At 38.2% G+C, this 26,684-nt stretch overlaps 2 protein-coding genes across 8 annotated transcripts in view; one reads left to right on the top strand and one right to left on the bottom strand.

The window, feature by feature from the left end:
* The window catches only part of LRCH3 (leucine rich repeats and calponin homology domain containing 3), a 99,679-nt gene extending 83,287 nt beyond the window's left edge, over positions 1-16,392 (top strand). For 5 of the 7 annotated variants that reach the window (XM_061166953.1, XM_061166956.1, XM_061166955.1 and 2 more), the window contains 4 exons: positions 1,570-1,688; positions 2,241-2,378; positions 6,916-6,993; positions 13,491-16,392. In XM_061166953.1, coding sequence (XP_061022936.1) covers positions 1,570-1,688; positions 2,241-2,378; positions 6,916-6,993; positions 13,491-13,622 — 467 coding nt within the window. In that variant the 3' untranslated portion in view covers positions 13,623-16,392. The other 2 variants (XR_009696983.1, XM_061166959.1) reach the window with 2 other exon arrangements.
* A 950-nt stretch (positions 16,393-17,342) lies between these two features.
* The window catches only part of IQCG (IQ motif containing G), a 42,182-nt gene continuing 32,840 nt past the window's right edge, over positions 17,343-26,684 (bottom strand). Inside the window, exons 9-11 of the mRNA XM_061167931.1 lie at positions 21,189-21,320; positions 20,105-20,206; positions 17,343-17,684 (exon numbers count right to left, since the gene is read on the bottom strand). Of these exons, the coding sequence (XP_061023914.1) occupies positions 17,553-17,684; positions 20,105-20,206; positions 21,189-21,320 (366 nt within the window). The 3' untranslated portion in view covers positions 17,343-17,552. The remainder of the gene's footprint in view (positions 17,685-20,104; positions 20,207-21,188; positions 21,321-26,684) is intronic.

The following is a 26,684-nucleotide window of genomic DNA, read 5'->3' on the forward strand; positions in this document are numbered from 1 at the left end:
ATGCAATGGTTAGAACTCGGTGCTCTCACTGCTAGGGCCCAGGTTCAATCCATGGTCAGGGAACTAAGATCCTGCAACCTGTGTGGTATGGCCAAACAAAAACAAAAAACAATAATAAACAAACTTCTGCCCTATGGTGTCACTGAGACAGTGTTTTAAGCTCTGCATTTGTCGGTGATTTCACTGAACGAAATGGCAACCCACTCCAGTATTCTTGCCTGGAAAATCCCATGGACAGAGGAGCCTGATAGACTACAGTCCATGGGGTTGCAAAGAGTCAGACACGACTGAGCGACTTCGCTTTCACTTCACTGATGTTAAAGGAAGAGAATCTTAATCTTGCTCAAATTCATTTTGTTCAGAAAGCTTCTTAGTATTACCTAAAAGCAGGTTATAGTGTTTGAACAAAAAAATTACTCTTTTAGGGCTTCAGGGAATGAATGTCTCTTCTCCCTGTAACATCCTCTTAGATTTTTCCATTGGTAAAAGCTGTTTTCTATATTGTTAAATAAATCAGTAATTTAAAAACAGGTCTACTTAGTCTTATGGTTTTTAGTTAATATGACAAATCTCTGTTGATCCCCAAAGAAGTTACCTAGATGTGGAAACACATTTCACTCCCAAAATTACTTTTAATGTAACTGATAGATAGATTTAAACTCAAACCAGAGGTATGCTGCTGGTGGGACTGTAAATTAGCATGGAAAACTGTTTACATTATCTGCTAATGCTGAATACTTGTTGAGTTGGTCAGGTAATTCACTTGGTTTTAGGTAAAAATAGAAGAAAATTTTCATTTTCATGAAGAACTGTTAACTTTTGGCCAACCCAGTGTGTCCTATGAGTAGCAACTTTGCTTTCTGAAACATGTAACATCTATACCAAAAGATATGTACAAAATACTCGTAGCAGTGTTATTCATAATAGCCCCAAACTGTGTGTCCATCAACAATAGAATGGATAAATAATTATGGTATATTTCTACAATAGGATACCAAATAGGCAATGAAAATGAACAAGTTAATACATACAACAACGTGAATAAATCTTATAATGTTGATCAAAAGAAGTCAAACCCAAAAGCATACACACATATCATATGCTTTTATTTATAGAAAGTTCAAAAATGGACAAAACTAATCTGTGGTATACAGAAAGTATACATAGTTAGAACCCATGGTATTGGAAATAATTCTTTGGTACCAAGGGCAGAGAACAGGAGAGGCTCTCCTGGGTGTTGGTAATTTTCCATTTATTGACTTGCTTGTGTCTGCTTTGTGATGATAATTTACTGAGAGCTCTTTGCTTATGCTTTGTGTAATTTTGGGGGGTATGATATTCAATAAAAACATTTTTAAGTGGATGTGATAAAACACAAAATAGTTGAGACCAATGGATAATGGACATTTGGTAGTTTTTCATACTATTCTCCCTGTTATTGTGCATATTTTTAAAAAGGCAATACAGAAGTTGAAAGTGCTGTACTTTCAAGGAAACTGATCAGGTGGATCTGAGTATTTTTGCAACACTAGCAATCACTTTTCTGTCTCACATATCAATATTTTTTAGGTCATGCTTCACCCCTCCTTTCATCTTCTGTACCTACCACTGATTTGAAAGATCCAGTAACAAGACAGAATTCAAGACAGAGAGAAGAAGAGCTAGAATTAATAGATCAACTACGGAAAGTATATACATTGCCTTTGAGTTACACTTTTTAAAGTGATATTGCTGTAACCCATGATCCTGGCATCACTTGTTCATTTGACTTACACATTTTTAATAGAATCAACAGCTGTCCATTGTGTGCTGTGATGCCCATTGTGTGATGAATTTTTTCAGCTATTTACTAGGAAAATGAGATGGGTTACTCTATAAAGCTCAACCCCTGGCCCTACTTAAAATTTTTTTCTGCTTCAATGTAAAGAAATCTTGTTAGAGTTAATAAAACTTAATGTATATATGCACATATACATACCACACTTATATGTAGTGTTTATTTTAAAATTGCATCTAGTTTTTTGTTTTTTAATCAGAAAATTATAAATGAATTCTGTTGTGGAACTTGGCAGCACTGTCACCTGACTGCCATACATACTTGCATATATTGACCATACACATATATATGTGTATGTGTGTATATATATATATTGGATCTCCTTAAATTATTGACTTAGGATACAAAAATAAAATAAGAGATTGTGGTACTTAAGTTATTTGCTTTTTATCTTGATTTTTAGCATATTGAGTACCGGTTGAAGGTATCTCTGCCTTGTGATCTTGGAGCAGCTCTAACCGATGGTGTCGTTCTTTGCCATTTAGCCAATCACGTGCGGCCTCGATCTGTCCCAAGCATTCACGTTCCCTCACCTGCTGTAGTAAGTTTCATGCTTAAAAAAAAGTTGACTCTTCACCAGACATCTGTTAAGAGGCAGGCATTATGTGAGTGCTAAGGATACAAATATGAATAGAGTCTAGCCCCTACCTTCTGGGTCTTCTACTAGAGAAAAAACAGGCCTGTAAACAGTAACTTACAGCTGTTTGGTAAGTGTTATAAAAGAGTTATGTCAGAAGTATGCTATGGGAATACAAAAAAGGGACTACTTCAGTACTGCCTGGAAAGTTCAGGAAAGCCTTGCCAGTGGAGGAGGAGGTAAAATTTGAACTAATTCTTTAAGTATGAATAGAAATTTGCCAGCATTACAGAGGGAGAACGTCATCCTGGACATAGTATTCCTAGATTAAAAAGTTAAGAAAGATCATGGCATATTAAAGGAATTCTTAAGTTGGTTAAAGTAGATTATTTACAAGTTTGTGAGTGTAAATAACAGAGGATGTAGCTAGAGAGGTAAGCCACGGGCCATGTGGCAAGGGCCTCATGTCCCATGTCAGGGAGATAAAAGTTTATCTTAGTGTAGACAACCAGGAAACACAGAAGGAATTTGAGAGGAATAATAGGATTATAACTGCAGTTTAGAAAGATGAATATTTCAGGGTTAGAAGTGACATGATTCAGGGACCAACCTCAGGTGCAGAAGTGCATTCTAGATAAGCAGCAGGTTTTCTTGAGACTGCTGGTCAGATATGAACATCAGTATATCAGGATGGCAACCCACAAGAGAAAGAGCAAGTTTTGGATTGACACAACTTTCCTTTTTTTTTTTTCTTTAAGTTTTTATTAAGAAACATTTCAAACCTTCAGAAAAACTGAAAGAACAACATAAAGAAAACTCTTAGAGCCTCCACCTAGAGCTGACAATCGTTGCATCTTGCTGTCTTGCTTTGTATATTTTAATTGCACCATCTAAAAGTTGCAGATTTTCTAACACCTTACCCTAAATATTTCTGAGAATGTCCTAGGCCACTTTGCTCTTACCCATAGCTTGAAGCCAGGGATTGTAGGATGTGGGCGCTGAACCCTGTTGGTGGGGGTGTGATGTGATTCTTTCACAGAGCTCCCTGTGGGATTAGCCTGAAACTGAGAAGAGACAACCATGAGCCCTTAGCAGCCAGCAGGGAGTCGGGGTAGGAAAGGAGGATAGATGCACAGGCTGAGTAGAGACACTGGATGAGGCACCAGTAGCATCCACAGGTTATATTTGCATATCTCCAGTTGTTCCAAGAATATCTTTTCATGGCTGTTCTGCCTCCTCACCCCTCACAAATATACAGACACCTAGCAGGATATAATCAAGGTTTCCACGTTGCATTGATTATTATTTGATGTTGTGACATCTCTTTTGATGAGTCTGAATGGATACTGTGCATTTGTAACATGCTTAGCAGTGTGTAACCTTTTCAGAATCTCATTTTCTGGTCATTTGTTGTTATTTAGCACACTTCCTGATGCAGATCCTTTACTCTTTACTGCAGTTGTATCCAGGCCTCTGGATTGCCACTCTGGACGTTCATCTTGCTGCCTCTCCAGATGCAAATCGTTTAAGCCTCCCAAGGACCTTTTAGTCTAATTATAAAAGCCTCTTTGTTACCAAGGTCCCAGGAGACTGATATGACCCTTTTCCCTCTAGCACATCCAAAAATAGAGTCATGCATTTGCTTCTAAAGAAAATAGGTGGCCAGTTTTTATTTAGTGACCTCAGAAAACAGGCTTTCAGCTTTGTGTAGAAGAGACAGAGAGGAGTAGCAGTACTGCCAAGTCAACTATGCTTCCAAGACTTGAAAGACTTGGTTTGGGTCCTGAGGTGGTGATTAAGAGAATAGGAATTGGCATGCTATTTGGCAGTGCCAAAAAGGGAAAGGCTTATTCATACTTTGCATTCTTCCTAGTTTCTGTCAACTGAGTTAAGAAACATAATTTTTTTTAATAATAAAAAATCTGTCATTCTTCATACTCCAGGGAAATACTTAGGAAGTAGCAAGGAGCTCATGTGGAAAGTGAAATTTGAGAGTGCAGGTGACTGAGGATCTTTATCTTGATCACTCAAACAGAGTGCCTTTCATTTAAGAATGTAAAATACATATAGGAAAAATAAAACTATTTTATAAATGTTAAACCACTTAGAGAAATTAAACACATGGACCTTCTTGTTTATTAAAGAAAATGGGAAAATAACATTAAATTTTGTTGTTGTGCGTTCCCTAAGTCATGTCCAACTCTTTGCGACCTGATGCGCTGCAGCACGCCAAGCTTCCCAGTCCTTCACCATCTCCCAGAGCTTGTTCAAACTCATGTCCATTGAGTCAGTGATGCCATCCAACCATTTCATCCTCTGTTGTCCCCTCTCCTCCTGCCTTCAATCTTTCCCAGCATCAGGGTCTTTTCTAATGAGTCGGCTCTTCACATTAGGTGGCCAAAGTATTGGAGCTTCAGCTTCAGCATCAGTCCTCCCAGTGAATACTCAGGATTGATTTCCTTTAGGATTGACTGGTTTGATCTCTTTGCAGTCCAAAGGACTCTCAAGAGTCTTCAACACCACAGTTCAAAAGCATCAATTCTTTGGCACTCAGCCTTTTTTATGATCCAATTCTTACATCATATATGACTACTGGAAAAAAACCATAGCTTTGACTAGACGGACCTTTGTAGGCAAAGTAATGTCTCTGTTTTTCAATATGCTGTCCAGGTTGGTCATAGCTTTTCTTCAAAGGATCAAGCATCTTTTAATTTCATGGCTGCAGTCACCATCTGCAGTGATTTTGGAGCCCAAGAAAATAGTCTGTCACTGTTTCCACTGGTTCCCCATTTATTTGCCATGATCTTCAATTTTTGAACGTTGAGTTTTAAGCCAGCTTTTTCACTGTCCTCTTTCACCTTCATCAAGAGGCTCTTTAGTTCCTCTTCGCTTTATGCCATAAGGGTGGTGTTATCTACATTATCTGAGGTTGTTGATATTTTTTTCAGCAATCTTGATTCCAGCTTGTACTTCATCCTGGCATTTCACATGATGTACTTTGCATATAAGTTAAATAAACAGGGTGACAATATACAGCCTTGATTTACTCCTTTCTCAATTTTGAACCAGTCTGTTGTTCCATGTCTGATTCTAACTGTTGCTTCTTGACCTGCATACAGGATTTGCAGGAGGCAAGTAAGGTGGTCTGGTATTTCCATCTCTTGAAGAATTTTCCAGTTTGTTGTGATCCACACAGTCAAAGTCTTTAGAATGAAGTCAATGAAGCAGATGTTTTTCCAGAATTCTTTTGCTTTTTTCTGTGATCCAACAGATGTTGGTAAATTGATCTCTGGTTACTCTTCCTTTTCTAAATCCAGCTCGTACATCTGGAAGTTCTCTGTTCATGTACTGTGAAGCCTGGCTTGGAGAATTTTGAGCATTACTTTGCTAGCATGTGAAATGAGTACAATTGTGTGGTAGTTTGATCATTCTTTGGCATTGCCCTTCTTTGGGATTGGAATGAAAACTGACCTTTTCCAGTCCTGTGGCCACTGCTGAGTCTTTCAAATTTGCTGGCATGTTGAGTGCAGCACTTTCACAGCATCATCTTTTATGATTTGAAATAGCTCAACTAGAATTCCATCACCTCCACTAGCTTTGTTCATAGTGATGCTTCCTAAGGTCCACTTGGCTTCGGACTCCAGAATGTCTGGCTCTAGGTGAGATGTTGGCTTCCATGCCTGATGCTTAAACCAGCAGATGAATTTGAACAGCTGAGTTTATTAACCACTTTGAGAAATGGGATTCATGTTTCTTTCTTACAAGATAACCCACTTGGCAAAAAAAAATTTACCACAACTTTAGGTCATGTAGTGCAGCTATGTTCTAGTCATCAGAGATATTTTCAGAAAAACAAGTTTAGTAGTGATTTTCCTATGGGATATTTTTACCTTTTGGAAAATTTTTCTTTAATCCAATCTTTTAAAATCCAAATATTTATATTTAAATATAATCATTGAATAGTGACATGATAACATCTGTAGTATATTTATGAGCAAAGGCTACTGATTTTATTATTATTATTTTCTTTAAAAAGACTGAAAGAAAATGAACCAAAGTGCTAACCGTGATTATACTTGATTGACTGAGTTGTAGGTAATTAATTTTGCTATTCCTCCAGATTTTCTTTGGTGTATATTTTAAAGTGGAAAAAAGTTAGACAGCCATCCTCCTAAAATTTCTCTGTTTAGCACTTCCTTTATAAAAATCAAAGCCCAGTGTCTATAAAGTAGGAAGTGGCATACTGTGAGCCATAGGCCAGTACCTATTTTTGTAAATAAAGTGTTTTTAGGACACAATCACTCACTTGTTTATATATTGCCTATGGTTGCTTTCAGTCTCTTAGCAGATTTGAATGGTTGCAACAGATCATATGGCCCTGAGGCCTAACATGTTTATTATCTGATCTTTAAGAAAAAGTTTGCTAACCCTCCAGTCTGGAACATTGAATTTATGAAGCCATTAACTTTGCTAATAATACTGTGTTTTCTTTCTTTTGCAGCCTAAATTAACAATGGCAAAATGCAGACGAAATGTGGAGAATTTCTTAGAAGCTTGCAGAAAAATCGGTGTACCTCAGGTAATAAATTTTATTTCTTATATTGCTAAATAAATTTTGGTATTACATTCCTAAAATCTTTTAGAAAATGCAAGTATTTAATATCTTATAGGATAGTTCTGTGCTAAATTGATAATTACTAACATGATTGTATTACTAGAGTCAGTCATTATGCTTTTGATCAGTTTTCCTTAATTATTTCCAAGAACCAAGCAAAGAAATAATATACATGTTAATTAATTTTGTTATAGTAAGTAATTGGTGTCAAGTAATTAAAAATAGTTATTTTGAAATTTTCTAAGTAACCCCACTCGCTCACTACTTGTAGACAACTTCATACACAGTAGAGGCTATGCTTCAGAATATGTGCTTCTTAGACTAAGAATGCTTCAGTTGGCTTCAATTTTTTAACACTTGCTTTAATACTTTTTAAAAATGTTTATTTTCAAATAACTTTAGATTTTGAGAAATGTTGCAAAAATGGCACAGAGAGATGATATATACAGTTCACTTGTAAATTCTACTATGTACAGGTTCCTGGACTGTTAAGCATAAACATAGTATGTCATCCAAAGTAATAAACACCTAGACAGCATTGTTGACTAAGTTACAGATTTTACCAGTTTTTCCTACTAAGGCTCTTTGGAATTGAATATACAGGAGGCCATTTTTAGGCACTGCTCCTGCTCTTGAGGAGGGTTTTTTTTGCCTCTAGATTCCTCAGTTATAGCTTTATTGCCCTTTAATGGTACAAATAGTTAAACTTTTACCCTTTTAAAAACAATTAAGTGTGGTATTCTTAAAAAATATTATGTATAATGACATGATATATAGATAAATTTAAAGAAATAAAAACTGGTGCCATTGGATACTTTTTTCATTAACCACAACCATTACAGTTCTTGTCACCATATTTTGTCCAGTATTCAAAGAGAAAAACATGACTCTTCTCTATCACCTTCTTAATTAGCTGTCAGAAACCCAGTACTGGCCTCAACTCAACAACTCCACTGTTTTTCTCAAAGTTAAGCTCTTGTCCCAAGGGCTTTCACTGACAGTGACTCATTTTACCCAATTCACCATTCCTCTCTTTAACTAACATGAATTGAGAAGGTCATAGCATCACTTGTCCAATGGGCACCTTTCCCTTTCAGCTTTTTACAAAGGGGAAGCGAGCCCAGCTACACAAAGCAGCTGCGTTAGGCAGCGTGAACTCTCATGAGTGTTTTTTCTCCTTTTATTAAGTAGATTTTGATTCTGCTACTTACTTTTCACTTTTTTTCTTTTTTGTTTTATTAAGCTGAGTTATAACCAAAATGTACATTTAGTGATAGCAAGAATCTTTTTTGTTCCTGTGGACAAATTCAAAGCAAATTTGTCATCTGCATATCGTACTGATTTCTAAAGGCTTATCATCTCTTTTAGAACAAGCCATATTTAAATATATTGAGAGCATTAATAAGATTTCTAGATAAATAGCCTACATTTCTCCATATTAACAGGCAGGTCCTAATATTCCCGTGTACAGTTTAACATTCAGGGTTTCCCTATGTCTACTCTTAATTTGTTCCTACCTGACCATCACAGGCATGCCCAGTAGCTTCCTCAGTTTCTTAGCGCAGTGTCTTTGAACAAGAGAATGTGGCATGCGTTGGTGCAGGGAATGGGAACCAGAGGGAAAATAGGAGTGATTGAAAAGAGGCAGTGCACACCTAGAGAGAAGGGTGCTGAAAACGACCCCACACAGCTAGACGTACGGGCACACTTAGCCTGTGTCAGACTGTGTACATGCACTCTGGACTTTACAGAACCATCATCTGTCTCAGATTTAAAGTCCATACACTGATCAGAATGTAACTGCCATCAGTCAACAAAATCAAAAAGTGTGCCTTTTATTTTTTAAGTGTATTTTAAATTGTCTGATAATCACTTTACAGTGCAACAGTATGCCTTTTAAAGCAAGCATTTTAATCCACTATTTGCCAAGCAGTGGTTAACAGTTTTTATTTGAAGGCAGGAGACAGAAAAAAAAAATGCAATTTAAAAGACTGGGTGTAAAAAAATAAATAAATAAAAGACTGGGTGTTTCTCCAGGGTGGTTTTAGACTGGAGTTCTTGACACATCCTCCCTCCCGTCCCTCTCCACCAGAAAGAGGAAGTGGACATCAACCCGGGCCACTTCGTCCTTCTCCACTTCTGCCTTTCACCCAAGCCTCACCACCACCATCACTACCGCTTTTAGATACGTTCCTATTCTGCTGCTACTTCTGCTAAAACACTTAATTGTTTGCCTCAAACAAAATGAAGAAAATGAATAAATACAAACTCATAGCTTTACACTCACATTCTCAGTTCCTTCTGCCATGGAAGGGAAGAAGAAACCTGTTTACAAGTTAAATTATGTAACACTGAAGAATACCAGTGACTGTTGAAAACCTCCAATAAGGCTAGGGATATGAATATTCTCTTTTATCATATGACGCATTCAAAACACTATAATGGTGGTAAAAACTTCTGAGTCCAGTATATCAAGTCCTAGAGTTATTATATGTTATGTGTGAAAGAATATTTTACTGTTACCAAGTCCAGTAATGCTTTTAATTGCTTAATCTGTAAACTGGAGGGTTTGGATGATCTCTAAGGCCCCTTACAACTCTAGATAAGTAATTAGTAAACTGGACTTAATTTGATTTTTAGAGAAACACCAAGTCATTTAGTACAACCTGACTTCCAGGTAATAAATTTCCTTTGATTATCATACTTTGTTCATTCCTTGAACCTTCATGGCTCACCTGGCTTTCTCTGAAAACTTGCCCCTCTTCTGTCCACCCCAAGGTTTTGTCCTTGCTTTCTGACCTATTCTTTTTTTGTTAATGGGGGAGGAGGAGCCAAGAAAGAGGTTGCCTGACCCACTCACCACCCTCCGGCCTCATATATCCCTAAGTCAGCGTCCACCTCTGTTTATTTTTTCCTGAATGTTCGTACTAGGCACCAACAATTTTATTCTGCTGTTTAGTAGTAAAATCAAGCTCAGCATGTAGAGGGTTCTTTGTGGTTTTGTTTTTCAGCGTTTTATTTTAATTCATCATAATAAAAAATGTTACAGGGCATGTTTCTTTGAATATGATTGAGATGATCATATTGAATTCTATACTCAAATCTGTATTTCTGATCCACTGACTTTGTTTTTCTGTTTTCCTTTCCTGCTCACACTTTGGACAGGACAATCTTTGTTCCCCTTCTGACATCCTTCAGCTAAACCTCAGCGTAAAAAGAACTGTTGAAACACTACTTTCTCTTGGGGCACATTCAGAAGAATCCAGTTTTGTCTCTCTATCTATCCAGCTTTTGGGTTTTGTGGCATTTTATTGTACTTTAATGTTAACTCTCTGTATGCTTTATTACTGGATCTTCCCCCTCTAGCCAAAAGAGTGCATTCCAGTGATTTCCACCTCATTCCTATGCTTGGTAAAGGAGGTTTGTTTCTCATTCAAAAGTATTTACATATGTGCTTTTTTTCCTGGCCATCAAAGAGCTAATCAATAAAGTAGATGAATCCTGTCCTCTTGTGCCCAGATAAGCAGTTCCTGATATTAGGAAGCATTTTTAATGCTAACACAGAGTAAAAAGATCAGCATTTTTTCTTCTGCTCATTCATCCATTCTCCTGGCCTGAAAGGCCTTGTTTCTCTCATCATGAATGTTGAGCAGGTTCTACTAATACAATCCTGAGCCCATTGTTAAAATATGACCTATAAGTTTGTTTCCAAATGGCATAGTAAAATTTCCATCTGGCAGTTTTTCCATGCCTCAGCACAACTTAAGTACTGAAACTGTGAGAAATATTAAAATTATGACTTGCTGAACTTTTCAGCAGCTGTTCATAAGGAAACAGTTGTACTCTTTCTGTTCTGGGAGGGCACCTGGTCACTCAGATCTCCATATTTAACTGTACCCTGAAATCCTGAAGTTTCTTTGTATTAGTAGGCACAGGCCCACCTAATAAGCATTTGCTGTCTGGACATCTGGAAGGCACTGGCCATTTAATCTTAATAATTTTAATTTGATTAGGATTATCAGTCCAAACATAACATTGGTTCCCTAGATTGCTATTCTGAGCCCATTGTGTACACTGAAAACAGTACACAAGCCAGTTATCTGGAGCTGCCCTTTCAGGGGTTGGCACCTGTCAGCACATTTATTATGTTTTGTTAAACTTCATTTCTGGAATCCTATTTAGAATTTAAAATTGGAATTTATGTGTTTTCCAATATATTTGAACCGTGTTAATAGGTGAACTTGTATTTGATAGGCTGTTGAGATTATATCTGAACACTAGCAGGTAAAGTATTAGGCAGCAATCTCTGTTTTGTACCCAAGGCAATGAATATTGTCTCTTTCAGAATGTTTAGTATATTAGCCTCTAGCCTTAATGCTTGAAACTACTTTATATTGCATTCAGATTCTGGTTCTCATAAACAGTGTTTCTGAACATTCAGGAATCTCCTGAACTCTGTTAACAAAATTGGACAACTGAACTCAGGTATGAAGGGAGATTGTGAGGAACATAATAACATCATGTGGAAGTCAGTCTGAGGATCTGATTGCTTTGGTTTCTTTGATATTAAATGGGAAAAGTGTTTAATACATTAAAAACTGTTCACTGTCAATGCTGAAACATTGAACACTGGGTTGAAAAGTTCAGTTTTATACAGTAGTAGTGCCTTTCAGAGTTTGGGGGAGATGTTGTTTTTAAGGTGTCTCTGAGTCAGAGATCAGTTTTGTCAAGTTTTGTCCCTTTAAAAAACCACTGATAACACACATGGTGTGGTGTGTTGTTTGGGGGGAGTAATGGTGCATAAGTCAGCTAGAAGGCAAATGTGCATCTGGAAAGCATAAGCCACTGAGGGAATGTCTAAACCACGGGCTCATAGGTCGCAGGGCACTCCTTAAAGTGGAGATCAAGAAATCTGCCTCAGAGGAAATATGAAAGTGAAAAGTGAAAGTGAAGTCGCTCAGTCGTGTCCGACTCTTTGCGACCGCATGGACTGTAGCCTACCAGGCTCCTTCGTCCATGGGATGCTCCAGGCAAGAATATTGGAGTGAGTTGCCATTTCCTTCTCCAGGAGATCTTCACAACCCAGGGATCGAACCCAGGTCTCCTGCATTGCAGGCAGACACTTCACCATCTGAGCTACCAGGGAAACTATGTCTCCCCCAAAAGCAGAACACTCTGCAGGTTCATATTAAGTATAGTTAATCTGTACTTGCAATTGTACTTAAAAGATTTACACAACATTGCTAGTTATATAAGATCAAAAGATTCCATTTATCTTGTTTTATCAAGGTAAGTATTAAATAAAAAGAAAGTAAAGCAAGAATACCAATAACTGCTCATAATACGTACTTGTTATGTTTTTTATTGCAACTGGTTTTGTAAAACTTCCTGTATTAAGTGCCAGTGAAAAGCTGAGGAAAATCTTCTTTAATAAATATGTATAGTCACTTCTTCAGTAGAGCCAGAATTCCACTTTCATTCCTTTGAGAGTAATCATTCTTTCATCTAATCAGTGATAGATGTTATTATGATATGCCTTTTTTTCTTATGAAAGGATTAACCAAACACATTAATGAGGTAAATAAGAAGCGATTTAACTTCCTTAAACAAATACGTAAACACTTTTCAGATATATGTTAATTAAGATGTTCTTGACTAAACTCACATCATTGTTCTCCAGCATAATTTAATCCATTAAATACCAGGATATGAAACACTTTTTCAGATATGATTACTGTATTTAAATTCTATAATTCAGATTGTTAAGTAATTCAAACTGGACCTTCCGTAAATTACCCGGTGTGGTGGGGGTGGGGGGGAATTTTCTCAAATACATCTAAAATTCAAGAATATACTTCAGTTTCTTCATGTGATGCCTGTCTGGTATGAGAACCCTGATTCTCATAGTCAGGACTGTAATGCAGATAGTGGCCATTCCTGTCTCATGCAGTCTTGAGTTATGCCATGAAACTATTTTGCATTCCTGTGATTTGTAATTTCCAAAGCACTTTCTCTTACAATATTGTATCGTTGGGCTTAAGCCATCTGGTAACTTGGAACTGTTTTTCTGTTTTCACCTGTCTCATTTTACTGATCTGATCTGCATTGCTTTTTTAATCATCAGGAATGAAGGATGTTGCTTTTACTCCATCATAGTATGTTTATCTTCTGTTGTATGTATAAGTGTATGTGACTTGTTTATTTTCCAGTATTCAAAATAATCTGTATGTACTTTTAGTTGTATTAATAATAATAATAATAATAATTTAAAAAGTGACAGCGAGTGTCAGGTACCATTTCTGTATAACTCATATGAACAGAGGTCAGATTCCCAGCTACTGACTTTTCATGTCTCAATTCATTATTATGAGGGAGAGAAGAGATGCTTATTTTTTCTTTTCACTTCTGTAACATTCATCCTCTTTTCTCTTTTGTTTTTATGTCACGTTGTCCCATTTCAGGAGCAATTATGTTTGCCTCTCCACATTTTAGAAGAGAAAGGTTTGAGCCAGGTTGCCGTGACGGTCCAGGCTCTCCTGGAACTTGCCCCACCCAAGCAGCAGCAGCAGCAACACCAGTTATCTGCTGTGTAAGGACTCCCAGCACCTTGGGCATTGGCCTGGCCAAAATGGAACAGGACAGCGTGACTGCTGCTGCCCGCCGTCTGCTTAACAAAGCTCTTACGTGTTCTTAAAAGGGACTGTTTCCATGATTCCTAACAGGAATATTTCGCTTCATTTCTCCATTTTAGGGGAGGTTATATCCACTTGCATTGAATTGTTTATGAAGACATGGTTGGTTTTCACAAATGAAACTTCATTACTGAGAACCCAACACTGATGCCCAGCCTGGCTGTGCTTTTCTAGAGTGGGCTCTTTTATATACTGAAGACGGACTTCTCGGAAGGGTATTTGGCTATCTGGAAGGCACAGACATGCTTTTATTTTTACCTGTTTCCAAACCCTCTGGAATCCACAGGTTTCTAAACGTGGTTGTTCATTAGAATCTCCTGGAGAATTTGTTAAAATACAAATTCCCATTCAGTGGGTCTACAGTGAGCCTGGGTATCTGCATTTCAACAACCATTCTAGGTGTTCCATGTAGTGAAGACCATTGTTCCAAACTAGATATTTGTATCATTTGGGGGAGTGATGTCTCCACAGTGTTTCTCTGCCACATTTAAGATCAAAAGCTGTATTATACTTGGACTGTTCTGTCCAAAAAAAAAAACATGTAAACACTCCAGATTTTGCATAGTGAACCAATGAAACAAATACTGTGGTATTTAAGGCCAGTGTCCTAGGTCTCCCCCTAGCACCACTTAGAGGTTGGATCCATATATCATCCCAGTGTTATTCTAATCAAGCACTCTACACACAGGTTCCAGATCTTCAGGCTGGTAGTATGTGACACTCTGCATCCTGTGTATTGACTTCTCTGAGCACACTCCTTCTCCCCTCCCCCCAGGCTGCTCCCAGGATACCTGGATCTGCGAACATCTTCCAGTCACACACGGCAGATTCACTTCTAGCTCCCCAACTAATGGATGATTATGAAAATAAAGGAAAAGCCAAATTTCTTATATTTCTTTCAGCTAACAGCCAGTTTCTGTAGCTGAATTAAAGCACTTGTAGCATTTTAAAACAGCTGCTGTCTTTTTATCTAGCTCCCCAACCAGTGCCTTATTACCAAACTGTGGGTGCAGTAAAAGGACCCAAGGCTCAGACAACACAAAACCTTTATTCAAATCTAAGCCACTTGGGTCTTTTTCCCCCTATATTTTGAGCCCCTTTTAGTTGTCAGTGATATCTTCTGGTATTCACTGCCTTTGTAAACCAAGTAAATAGAGTAAGTGATACTAGTTATCTAGGTTTTTTCCTGTTGTTAATTGTTCTGGAGTTTCTTTACCAGTGCATGCATTTAAGCATAATGTCCTCTCTTTTTTATCATGTAGCAGCATCTAAAAGTAACTTTGGATAAAATCATGTTGTGTATCTGATCAAAGTAATGTTTTCTCCTTGTCATCACAGGTTTAACCTTATATAATACAAAACATCTGAGCTCAAAGCCCAATCCTTCAGGGTCTTTGCAAAAGTAAAATGTATTTTAGGTGCTTAGAACCAGACCCCATTATATTTACAGTTCCAAACAGACCCACCAATCATACAGCTTGTTTAGAATTTAAGTATTTTTACTTCTAGTCAATGTTAAACCTCAGTGTAATCTCCAGATTATAGAGAACAATTTGAAATGAAACTCAGCAAAGGACACTATTTGTCACATATGCAAGGAATAATCCCAGTTAATATACACAATGCAACATTTGGAACATTTGTGATTAATTTTCCCATGAGAATAATTGGAATTTTTAATTTATTTCAAATTTTATACTTAGCATGAAACCTTATTCATATATTTTATCAAACTAATTCAAATTTATGTTTGAATTGTTAGAAAGTATTTGTGTACAGTTCTGGTTAATAATGAAAGAAAAATGTAAAATATATTAAATGTCTTTTCTATGTCAAGATGCAAAACAAGTCATGTTGGAAAATTTTTGTACTCAGTATTTTGTATGTACCTCTTTTTTTTTAAGCTGGAAAGGAAATTTAACATTTAGCCTTGCTAGACTCTAACATAAGCTGAAGATGACTTTGTAACACATCCACCTGACCTTTTATGAGCTTCCTACTGAAGCACAAGCGTCCCAACACTGAAGAGTGAATGAAGAAAAGGCTGAGTGCCTGCCCACCAGGGCCCCTGTCAGCTGTGGAGATTTTAAGCCAGCAGGTTTCTGGGCTTTCAAATTCATACTTGCTTAGCACGCCAAACAGTTTTCTCTGGAAACAGCTCATGAGAGGAGGGGCTTGTGTATTTGACTAGAATAGAGTAGGACACTCAGTAGCGGTAGGTCACTTTCCTTAATAGCTTTTGAAAATACAGCTTCACAGCTAATCAAGGAGTCTGATTTCTCTACTTGGTAACAGTCCAGCAGTGACTAATGATATATGACTATGCTGATGAGTATGATGAATTTTTTAAAACTAAGCGCTTAAATGGTTATAGAAATGAAGGAAAACATGGATATTTAGAAACTTTTTATATACATATTGCAATAAGATGGTTTATAGCAGATTTCATTTTATTTCTGAAAATGTTATAAACATGTAATTAGTAAAAAAATTTTGTAAAACACTGTCCTATATTTGTATGTGTGTAAATATAATGCATAAGTTCTAAGAATAAATATGTCAGTATCATGTATGTTATTTTAAATTGCCTGTATACCACTTTACATATTGACATTAAAATAAAAGACACCACTTCAATAGCATGAAATAAAGGCTGATGTGAAAATGTTCATATCTAAAGCATGGTTTCCTTGGAAAATAAAAGGGTAAATTCTCTGATGGAACATTGGTAGAAACTCGTAATAGCCCCTTGAGATCAAAATGTACTTTTTTAAGGAAGTGTAGATACAAGTATTGTCTTATATTTGGAGTTAGAAATGGCTTAATTTTGAAATATTACATATCTGGAACGCTTTTCTCAGAAATTTCCAACTGTTCTGTAATTGTCTTAATGTTCTAAGACAGTTCTGTTCTGATTAATCGAGCCAACAGTGACCCCATGAGTGGGCTCATGTTCTTTTAAAAGAACATGACTAAGCTTGTTGTGCCAGGCACAGGTTAGGAGTTTCACATGCGTTACCTTTTTCAGTCTTAATACCCCATAAAATGACAGTCACTGAGTAATAAACAAAGCAGCTATAGGCCCTAGTATCTCACTTATCAAAAATATCTCCAAACTCATCTCCCCACTCACCTATATCGCCTGTCTTTCCTATGTATGGGTTGTATATCCTGACATCTCATTTCTATCTTCCATTTATCATTTATATCCCCACCTATTTCCCAGAAAAGGAGCTGAAGCAGCTTATAATAAGATATATGTTCTTATGTGACATTCCCCATAAAAAACAATAAAGTGATAATAAATTTAAAAGGCAAGCACCAACCTTTATTAAAACTTTACTGCGTATGTATTATGCTAGACACTTGATAAACGTCACCTTGTAGTTCCTACTGAACACCTCACTTTTGCTTTTACACTAATTATCATTTTTCACAATAGGCAAATTGAATAGTCAGAATCAGAGACGTTACAGGAATTACTGACGTTTTAATGCAACACTATAACTAAGATTATGTCCTTTTTGTTTTTTTCTGGTGAGCAAGAGCAAAAGGAATCTTCACAAGACTTCTAGAAATACTTCTTCCCAGCAGTTTTTTTTTTTTTTTTTTCGAGTTATGAAGAAGCCCTAAATCACAGTATAATCCTAATTCAGGGTTTGAAAACTAGTATAGCAGGCAAAGTGACCTAGTATAACCAAGCCTCACCTAGGAGTATCCAAATAAGAAACAACCCATAGATGAGTTAATCCATGATGGTAAAAGATATTTCTTAACTCCCTTCAGGTCCTCCTTCCCATCTCCAGAGCACCAACAGAAAAGATAACTTGATCACTTCTTGCCTCTCCTCTTGTTCTTCTCTTTGCCTTTGCCTTTTCCATCCTTGCTGTCATCTTTGTCCTTAGGCATTTTGAAACCACCAATTTCTCTCCGCACCACAGTGCCTCGCCACCAGGCCTGGAGCTGAAAGAGAACAGGGAAGTGAGTATACTTTGTAGTATGCCTGACAAGCTGCATTTTTTTTTTTTTTTTCTGTGTAAGGGGATTGTTTTTTCATAAACTTAACATGTGAAGATGGTCTCTGAGACACAGAAATGGCCAAGCATGCTGTAGAGCAGTGCTAGTGTGATCTGCAGCTTGAAATCCTACACTCAAGTTCTCAAGGAGTAAAAAGGAATATGATTAGGCCTGACTGCTTTGCGTGTAGAAACCTGATTGTCTTGTACTGCTGCTCTTTATGAACATTCAAGTTCCCCAAATCTAAAAACCATTTGCTCCAAAAGGGATGCTAGTTACCTGAACCATAGGTAACTCAGTCAAAAATGTGCAGATAAACTAAACTATAGATGATTCAATAGGTTTCCTGGTGCATTTCAATCTCTAATGATTGATTCAGTTCAGTTCAGTCACTCAGTCGTGTCTGACTCTTTGTGACCCCATGAACCGCAGTACGCCAGGCCTCCCTGTCCATCACCAACTCCCGGAGTCCACCCACACCCATGTCCATTGAGTCAGTGATGCCATCCAACCACCTCATCCTCTGTCATCCCCTTCTCCTCCTGCCCTCAATCTTTCCCAGCATCAGGGTCTTTTCCACTGAGTCAGCTCTTCTCATCAGGTGGCCAAACTATTGGAGTTTCAGCTTCAACATCAGTCCTTCCAATGAACACCCAGGACTGATTTCCTTTAGGATGGACTGGTTGGATCTCCTTGCAGACCAAGGGACTCTCAAGAGTCTTCTCCAACACCACAGTTCAAAAGCATCAATTCTTTGGCGCTCAGCTTTCTTTATAGTCCAACTCTCACATCCATACATGACTACTGGAAAAACCATAGCCTTGACTAGACGGACCTTTGTTGGCAAAGTAATGCCTCTGCTTTTCAATATGCTGTCTAGGTTGGTCATAAATTTTCTTCCAAGGAATAAGCGTCTTTTAATTTCAAGGCTACAGTCACCATCTGCAGTGATTTTGGAACCCCCCAAAATAAAGTCAGCCACTGTTTCCCCATCTATTTGCCATGAAGTGATGGGACCAGATGCCATGATCTTAGTTTTCTGAATGTTGAGCTTTAAGCCAACTTTTTCACTCTCCTCTTTCACCTTCATTAAGAGGCTCTTTAGTTCTTCTTCTCTTGCTGCCAAAAGGGTGGTGTCATCTGCATATCTGAGGTTATTGATATTTCTCCTGGCAATCTTGATTCCAGCTTGTGCTTCTTCCAGCCCAGCGTTTCTCATGATGTACTCTGCATGTAAGTTAAATAAGCAGGGTGACAATATACAGCCTTGATGTACTTCTTTTCCTATTTGGAACCAGTCTGTTGTTCCATGTCCAGTTCTATCTGTTGCTCTTTAAGAATTTTCCACAGTTTATTGTGATCCACACTGTCAAAGGCTTTGGCATAGTCAATAAAGCAGAAACAGATGTTTAAGGATCAAAACTCACCTTCAAAAAGGATTTAGTTAACTCCCTTGAATATCTTGGTCACTAGATACAACTGTTCTGAATACAGTCTGAGCTGCTTTAAAATCAGACTAAACCCCAAAGACAGAGCAAATCCACTAATGAAAACAAAAATGGTCTTCAGCTACTTCAGCTACTTTTTTTTCTTACAGTTTTGCTCTAAATCGAGGAAACTCAACAAATAGAAAACACCATAGAAGCTCAATAAACACTTGCTAACTATACATGTGACTCTCTCCTAATGGAAAGCTCAAGTTTGAGTTTAAATACCTGGTCCTGAATGTATTACACTTTAAAGCTTACTTCCTTAGTTCATCCCCTAATATACATCCCAAACCACGGTTTGCACACCACAGGGTCTCAGCAGATGCTCTTTCAGAGAGAAGGGCAATCCTCAACAGTACAGTTTCAGTGCAGCTGATCTTATATTTGCTTGAAACGATTTCCCAAAATCTGACTTGCCAGTTTCATCATCACTAATAAATACAAGTTCATATAAAACTTTTGTTTCTGAACTATTACTTACACTTTCACCTTTTTTGAGAAAAACTCTTATCAAAACCTAGCAGATAGTCTTGGCTAACATAAATAGGATCTTAAGAAGCAGTGGGATATTAAAAAATTCTTCTAAGAGCTCTATTGATTAGAAATAGTATTTATAAGTTTGACCTCTGGGCACAAGGTCTAGGCTTTGCTTCCACTGTTAACCACCTCTTCTTTCCCAGATTAAAAACTGGGGGGCATGTCCTCTTAACTGTCTCCCTGCACCATGGACTATGGCAAATTCCAATGATTAGGTCATGCTTCCTCACAGATCTCCTGTTCTGTGTTTGATAATAAACGAGAGGTGCTTTGCATTCCTCAGTGTTCAGCCAGTTACAAAATTGAAAAGGCCCCAAGATGCAAAGTGTGATTTTTTACCTTTATGATGCTCCTCAGTTCCAAGTCATCCTGTTCTCTCTTCTTCCGGGTCTTCTCCTTTTCTATACGATCTTCAATGATGACTTGTTCATATTCCCTTATCTGCAAAAGTAGACATTAATCGTGTGTTACAGGACCCAGGGAAGCTGTGGCCCACCCAGACCTGCTTTTGTTCACGCCACATCGCTTGCAGGATCTCAGTTCTCCCACCAGGGACTGAGCCCAGGGCCAAGGCAGTGAAAGCCCAGAATTCTAACTACTAGGCAACCAGAGAATTCCCCAGCCCTACCTTTTTAATAAAAAACTTTAAAATTAACCATACCAAATTAAACCGTCCAAAAAAGAAAAAATTTACTTGATTCCTATATTGTCAGTATTCACGTAAGCTTTATAATTGTCCCCCGAATTTTTTCAGCTTGAATAAATTTGCTTTAAAGTCTTCTAATAAAAATGAAATACTAACTTGATATGTGGCTAATGACATCAAAATAATGTAATAAAAAACTAACAAGGCACACATACAAATAATCATCCTTGAAAAGAAATTTGAGAAGTTCTACACTTATTCAATGATGAAACCATAATCAGAAGGTTTTTATAAATCATTTATAAATTATCTTCAGAGATCTTAAAGTAGAAATTAAAACAGTATCTAGCTCAAGGGGGTTTGGAATAGTGTTAAAATAAGTTATGTATGTAAACCTGGGTTTGATCCCTGGGTTGGGAAGATCCCCTGGAGAAGGGAAAAGTTACCCACTCCAGTATTCTGGCCTGGAGTATTCCATGGACTGTATAGTCCATGGGGTCACAAAGAGTTGGGCACGACTTGACCAACTGAAAAAAAAAAAGTAAAATACTAGAAAAGTGCCCAGGCCAGATTAAGCCCTATCAAGTGTCAGCTGCTGCTGTTATTGTCCCATCAACGAGGACATCATCATCATCATCATCATTGGAAAAGAATCCCAGTGGTTGACAGGCACACATCCACTTTGTGACCAAAAATTGTACCCCAGCTACTGCAGCTTCGCTCCCACCCACTCCTCCGTGCTCTGCCTTAATGCCATTGAGACTCCCCCTTCCTTACCGTCTTTGCAAGTTCTTGAAGGTGTGCTAAGTCACTGGCCTTAGCAGATTTTAGGGCATTTAGTTCATTCTGTTTCATTTCTGTGTCCTTATCAAATTTCTCCATCCAGAACTCTAGCTTCTCCTCAAGCTTCTATTTGGAAGAAAAAAAAACAAACATTAAGATGTGGCCAGACATGAAACAGTATATACTGTATGAAATCATGTATATGAGGTTCAAGAACAAGCATGACTGTTCTATAGGGAAAGAAGTCAGAATAATGGTTACTTTGGGGGGGATTGTTGGTTTATTGATTGGGAATGGGGTGGGAGGGAAACTTCAGGGATGCTGAAGCTTCTACTTGGAAAAGAAAAAAACATTAAAATGTGGTCAAACCTTTGACAAGTCTTAGCAATAAACAGAGAAGACAGAAACTTTTTAAAGGATGGAAAAGAGAAGTTCAGAAATAACAGAAAATTTAAGTTGTAAGAGACTACAGCGCATATCTTTGTACTAATAAATTCAAAATGAATGTTTTGACGAAATGGATTACTTCCAGGAAGACATAAGTTACCAAAAATGACTCAAAAAGAGTTTTTTTTTAAGTAAAGACATCAATAATCATTAAAGAAACAGAAAAGGGAGCCAAACATCTCTCCTTTACCCAACCAGACTGTTTATGACTGAATTTTACCAGTTTCAAGGAACAGGTAATAATCTATTTTGTTCTATTTCTATTAAGTTAGCTAGCATAACTGATCACAGTACAACAAAGAAGCACCAAAAATAAATCTATAGAATAATCTCATTTATGGAATACATAAATACAAAATAAAAATCTATAATTCTAACAGTCTAGTAAAAGAATCATAAATTATGAACAAAGTAGATTTATCCCCCAAATTTAAAGATGATTCAACATCAACAAGTCTATTAATGTATTTTAACTTATTAACACATTAAAAGAAATCATATCTTCCCAATGGATTAAAAAAAATCCATCTCATAAAACTCAATCTTCATTCCTGAATAAGGAAAAAAAACTTAGCAAGATTTGACTAAAAGGAAACTTTATTAACGTGATAAGGTTTCCCTACCATAAACCTACAGTCCAAATGTCATAATATCCCCATTTGTGTCAGTTATCAATTTATTGCCTCTCAATTCCAAATCATCCTTCACTGACCAGCTTTGTAAAACTGGATGATTGCAGCCAACACTTCTTTCTGCAAACTCGCACAATATTCAGCTTTGTCAGTAGAGGGTAGTAGAGGGACATGACAAAAGAGCTTCTCTCCTTGGTTCCTGTGGGCTTCCTCCTTTGTTTCTGGGCACAGCTGATGGTGTCGTGGATGTGACATACTCGATGGCACTTGTTCACCAAGTTTTACTAACACAACAGACAGAGTCTTGCTTGCCAAACACATTCTACGGTTCCCTGCTTGCAAGTTTTACCCCACTAGCTGTAAGCCAGCTCTGACCCAGGCAACAAAGCAAATATCTGTTTATTCCTCTCTTGGATACTGTCCTCCAGCCCTAGAGTTCTCTTGTATCCCTCCTTTTTAGCCAATCCCTTATTAGCAGTTAATGATTCTTCTTTAATATGTTCCCTGCTCAAATTACCAATGTGGTTTCTGTCCCCAAACTGAATGATAATGATACAGAATTAGTATATGTGTCTCACTAAGTCATCTAAAATCCTTGCTTCTTCTGTTCATCAGATACAATCAGCATAATGCAGTAAACTACTAGGGTGTCTTGTGGAAAGTCAAAGCAGGCAATAATCTCTGCAGACCATAATGTGGCAGAGAAAGCAGAAACGACACAGCCCTGATGTGACTGTGAGTGTGTACTGCTGGCCCAGCCAGGTAAAAGCAAACTGCTTCTGCAGGTTTTTCCAAATGAGTTTGGAGACAGGGGGGTTAGTCAAGTTAATAGCTGCCATTCAAGATTTTCTCCAGTAAAGATATGACATCTGGAACAGTATCTGCAGTTGGAGTCACCATTTGATTATATTTACATTAGTCCACAGTCACTCTCCAAGATCATTCAACCGCACAGGCCAAACAGCTGACTTGAATGGGAATGTGATAAATGTCACTATCTCCACTTTGAAGCCTTTGATGTTGGCATTAATTTCAGCAGTTACACTGAGACTATAGTACTGCTTATGTTCACTATCTTGGTAGGGATGGGAAGGCCCAAAGGCTTCTACTAGGCCCTTCCTATCATAATGGCCCTCACTCCATGAATCAGGAGCAAAGGTGAAAATTCTGTTACCAAGTATGTCTTACTCCAACCATATATTCAGTAACTGGGGGAAATAACCACAAGGTGGATCCATAGCAAAATGAGCCCAGAGTAAATCAGACTTAAGTCTTCATCTATCACCTGACCATCATAATTGCCCATTTTGAGAGGGTCCACAGTGTTGTCTTGAATCCCCAGGAATTAGCATAAATTCAGAGCCAGTGTTTAGTAACCTCAAAAGGTCTGGGTATTTTCTTTTTTCCAGTCATACTCACTCTAATAAGTAGGTCCCTTGGGTAAGGCTTAGAGGAAGATTCACTTGCTGTACTTGTACAAGTGAACAATTGCTGCTGAGTTCACCTTCAGGTGAGTTCACCTTCAGGGGGACCTGCTGCCCTCAATTAAGGGGCTCTGGGTCTGTGAATTTACTTAGTTTGGAAACTGGGTGAGAGGCCATGACTCTTCATTGTGGTGACTCAAATCAAGTTTTTAGCTACTAGATTTGGACTTTTTCTCTGTTGTATAGATCAAGTAATGCTTTATCCCAGTACCTCCCTGTAGTTAAGTGCAGCCACATGTCCTCTGGCACTCATGATCCTATCAACTCCACTGAAATCAGGAGTGGTATCACCCATGGTCTTACCCGGCCTACATAAGAAAGCAATCACAGGGCTTTTCAAGGATGCAGGATTTCCCCTAACTAAGAAGCTGAAGTTGAATGGTTCTATGAAGACCTACAAGACCTTTTAGAACTAACACCCAAAAAAGATGTTCTTTTCATTATAGGGGGCTGGGATGCAAAAGTAGGAAGTCAAGAAACACCTGGAGTAACAGGAAAATTTGGCCTTGGAGTACAGAATGAAGCAGGGCAAAGGCTAACCGAGTTTTGCCAAGAGAACACACTGGTCATAGCAAACACCCTCTTCCAACAACACAAGAGAAGACTCTACACATGGACATCACCAGATGGTCAATACCGAAAGCAGATTGATTATATTCTTTGCGGCCAAAGGTGGAGAAGATCTATACAGTCAGCAAAAACAAGACCGGGAGCTGACTGTGACTCAGATCATGAACTCCTTATTGCCAAATTCAGACTTAAATTGAAGAAAGTAGGGAAAACCACTAGACCATTCAGGTATGACCTAAATCAAATCCCTTACGATTATACAGTGGAAGTGAGAAATAGATTTAAGGACTAGATCTGAAAGACAGAGTGCCTGATGAACTATGGACGGAGGTTCGTGACATTGTACAGGAGACAGGGATCAAGACCGTCCCCAAGAAAAAGAAATGCAAAAAGTCAAAATGGCTGTCTGAGGAGGACTTACAAATTGCTGTGAAAAGAAGAGGTAAAAGGCACAGGAGAAAAGGAAACATATACCCATTTGAATGCAGAGTTCCAAAGAATAGCAAGGAGAGATAAGAAAGCCTTCCTCAGCGATCAGTGCAAAGAAATAGAGGAAAACAATAGAATAGGAAAGACTAGAGATCTCGTCAAGAAAATTAGAGATACCAAGGGAATATTTCATGCAAAGATGGGCTCAATAAAGGACAGAAATGGTAGGGACCTAACAAAAGCAGAAGATATTAAGAAGAGGTGGCAAGAATACACAGAAGAACTATACAAGAAAGATCTTCATGACCCAGATAATCACGTTGGTGTTATCACTCACCTAGAGCCAGGCATCCAAGTCAAGTGGGTCTTAGGAAGCATCACTACGAACAAAGCTAGTGGAGGTGATGGAATTCCAGTTGAGCTATTTCAAATCCTCAAAGATGATGCTGTGAAAGTGCTGCACTCAATATGCCAGAAAATTTGAAAGACTCAGCAGTGGCCACAGGACTGGAAAAGGTCAGTTTTCATTCCAATCCCAAAGAAAGGCAATGCCAAAGAATGCTCAAACTACCTCACAATTGCACTCATCTCACACGCTAATAAAGGAATGCTCAAAAGTCTCCAAGCTAGGCTTCAACAGCAAGTGAACTGTCAACTTCCAGATGTTCAAGCTGGTTTTAGAAAAGGCAGAGGAACCAGAGATCAAATTGCCAACACCTGCTGGATCATCAAAAAAGCAAGAGAAAAATACCTATTTCTGCTTTATTGACTATGCAAAAGCCTTTGACTGTGTGGATCACAATAAACTGGGGAAAATTCTGAAAGAGATGGAAATACCCAACCACCTGACCTGCCTCTTGAGAAATCTGTATGCACGTCAGGAAGCAACAGTTAGAACTGGACCTGGAACAACAGACTGGTTCCAAATTGGGAAAGGAATATGTCAAGGCTGTATATTGTCACCCTGCTTATTTAATTTATATGCAGAGTACATCATGAGAAACGCTGGGCTGGAAGAAGCACAAGCTGGAATCAAGACTGCCAGGAGAAATATCGATAACCTCAGATATGCAGATGACACCACCCTTTTGGCAGAAAGAGAAGGAGAACTAAAGAGCCTCTTAATGAAGGTGAAAGAGGAGAGTGAAAAAGTTGGCTTAAAGCTCAACATTCAGAAAACTAAGATCATGGCATCTGGTCCCATCACTTCATGGCAAATAGATGGGGAAACAGTGGCTGACTTTATTTTTTGGGGCTCCAAAATCACTGCAGATGGTGACTGTAGCCTTGAAATTAAAAGACGCTTATTCCTTGGAAGAAAATTTATGACCAACCTAGACAGCATATTAAAAAGCAGAGACATTACTTTGCCAACAAAGGTCCGTCTAGTCAAGGCTATGGTTTTTCCAGTAGTCATGTATGGATGTGAGAGTTGGACTATAAAGAAAGCTGAGCGCCAAAGAATTGATGCTTTTGAACTGTGGTGTTGGAGAAGACTCTTGAGAGTCCCTTGGTCTGCAAGGAGATCCAACCAGTCCATCCTAAAGGAAATCAGTCCTGGGTGTTCATTGGAAGGACTGATGTTGAAGCTGAAACTCCAATAGTTTGGCCACCTGATGAGAAGAGCTGACTCATTTGAAAAGACCCTGATGCTAGGAAAGATTGAGGGCAGGAGGAGAAGGGGATGACAGAGGATGGGGTGGTTGGATGGCATCACCGACTCAATGGACATGAGTTTGGGTAAACTCCGGGAGTTGGTGATGGATAGGGAGGCCTGGCATGCTCGGTCCATGGGTCACAAAGAGTCGGACACGACTGAGCGACCGAACTGAAATGAACTGAATGCATTAGTAAAGAACTGTCTTCTACGAAGAAGTGTCTCACAGAAACTTCTTAGAGGTGGGTGTTTGAGTGGATGTTAGGCCACA

Source organism: Dama dama, chromosome 19 (genome assembly GCF_033118175.1).
Source record: "Dama dama isolate Ldn47 chromosome 19, ASM3311817v1, whole genome shotgun sequence".
In the NCBI taxonomy this organism is placed as follows: Eukaryota; Metazoa; Chordata; class Mammalia; order Artiodactyla; family Cervidae; genus Dama; species Dama dama.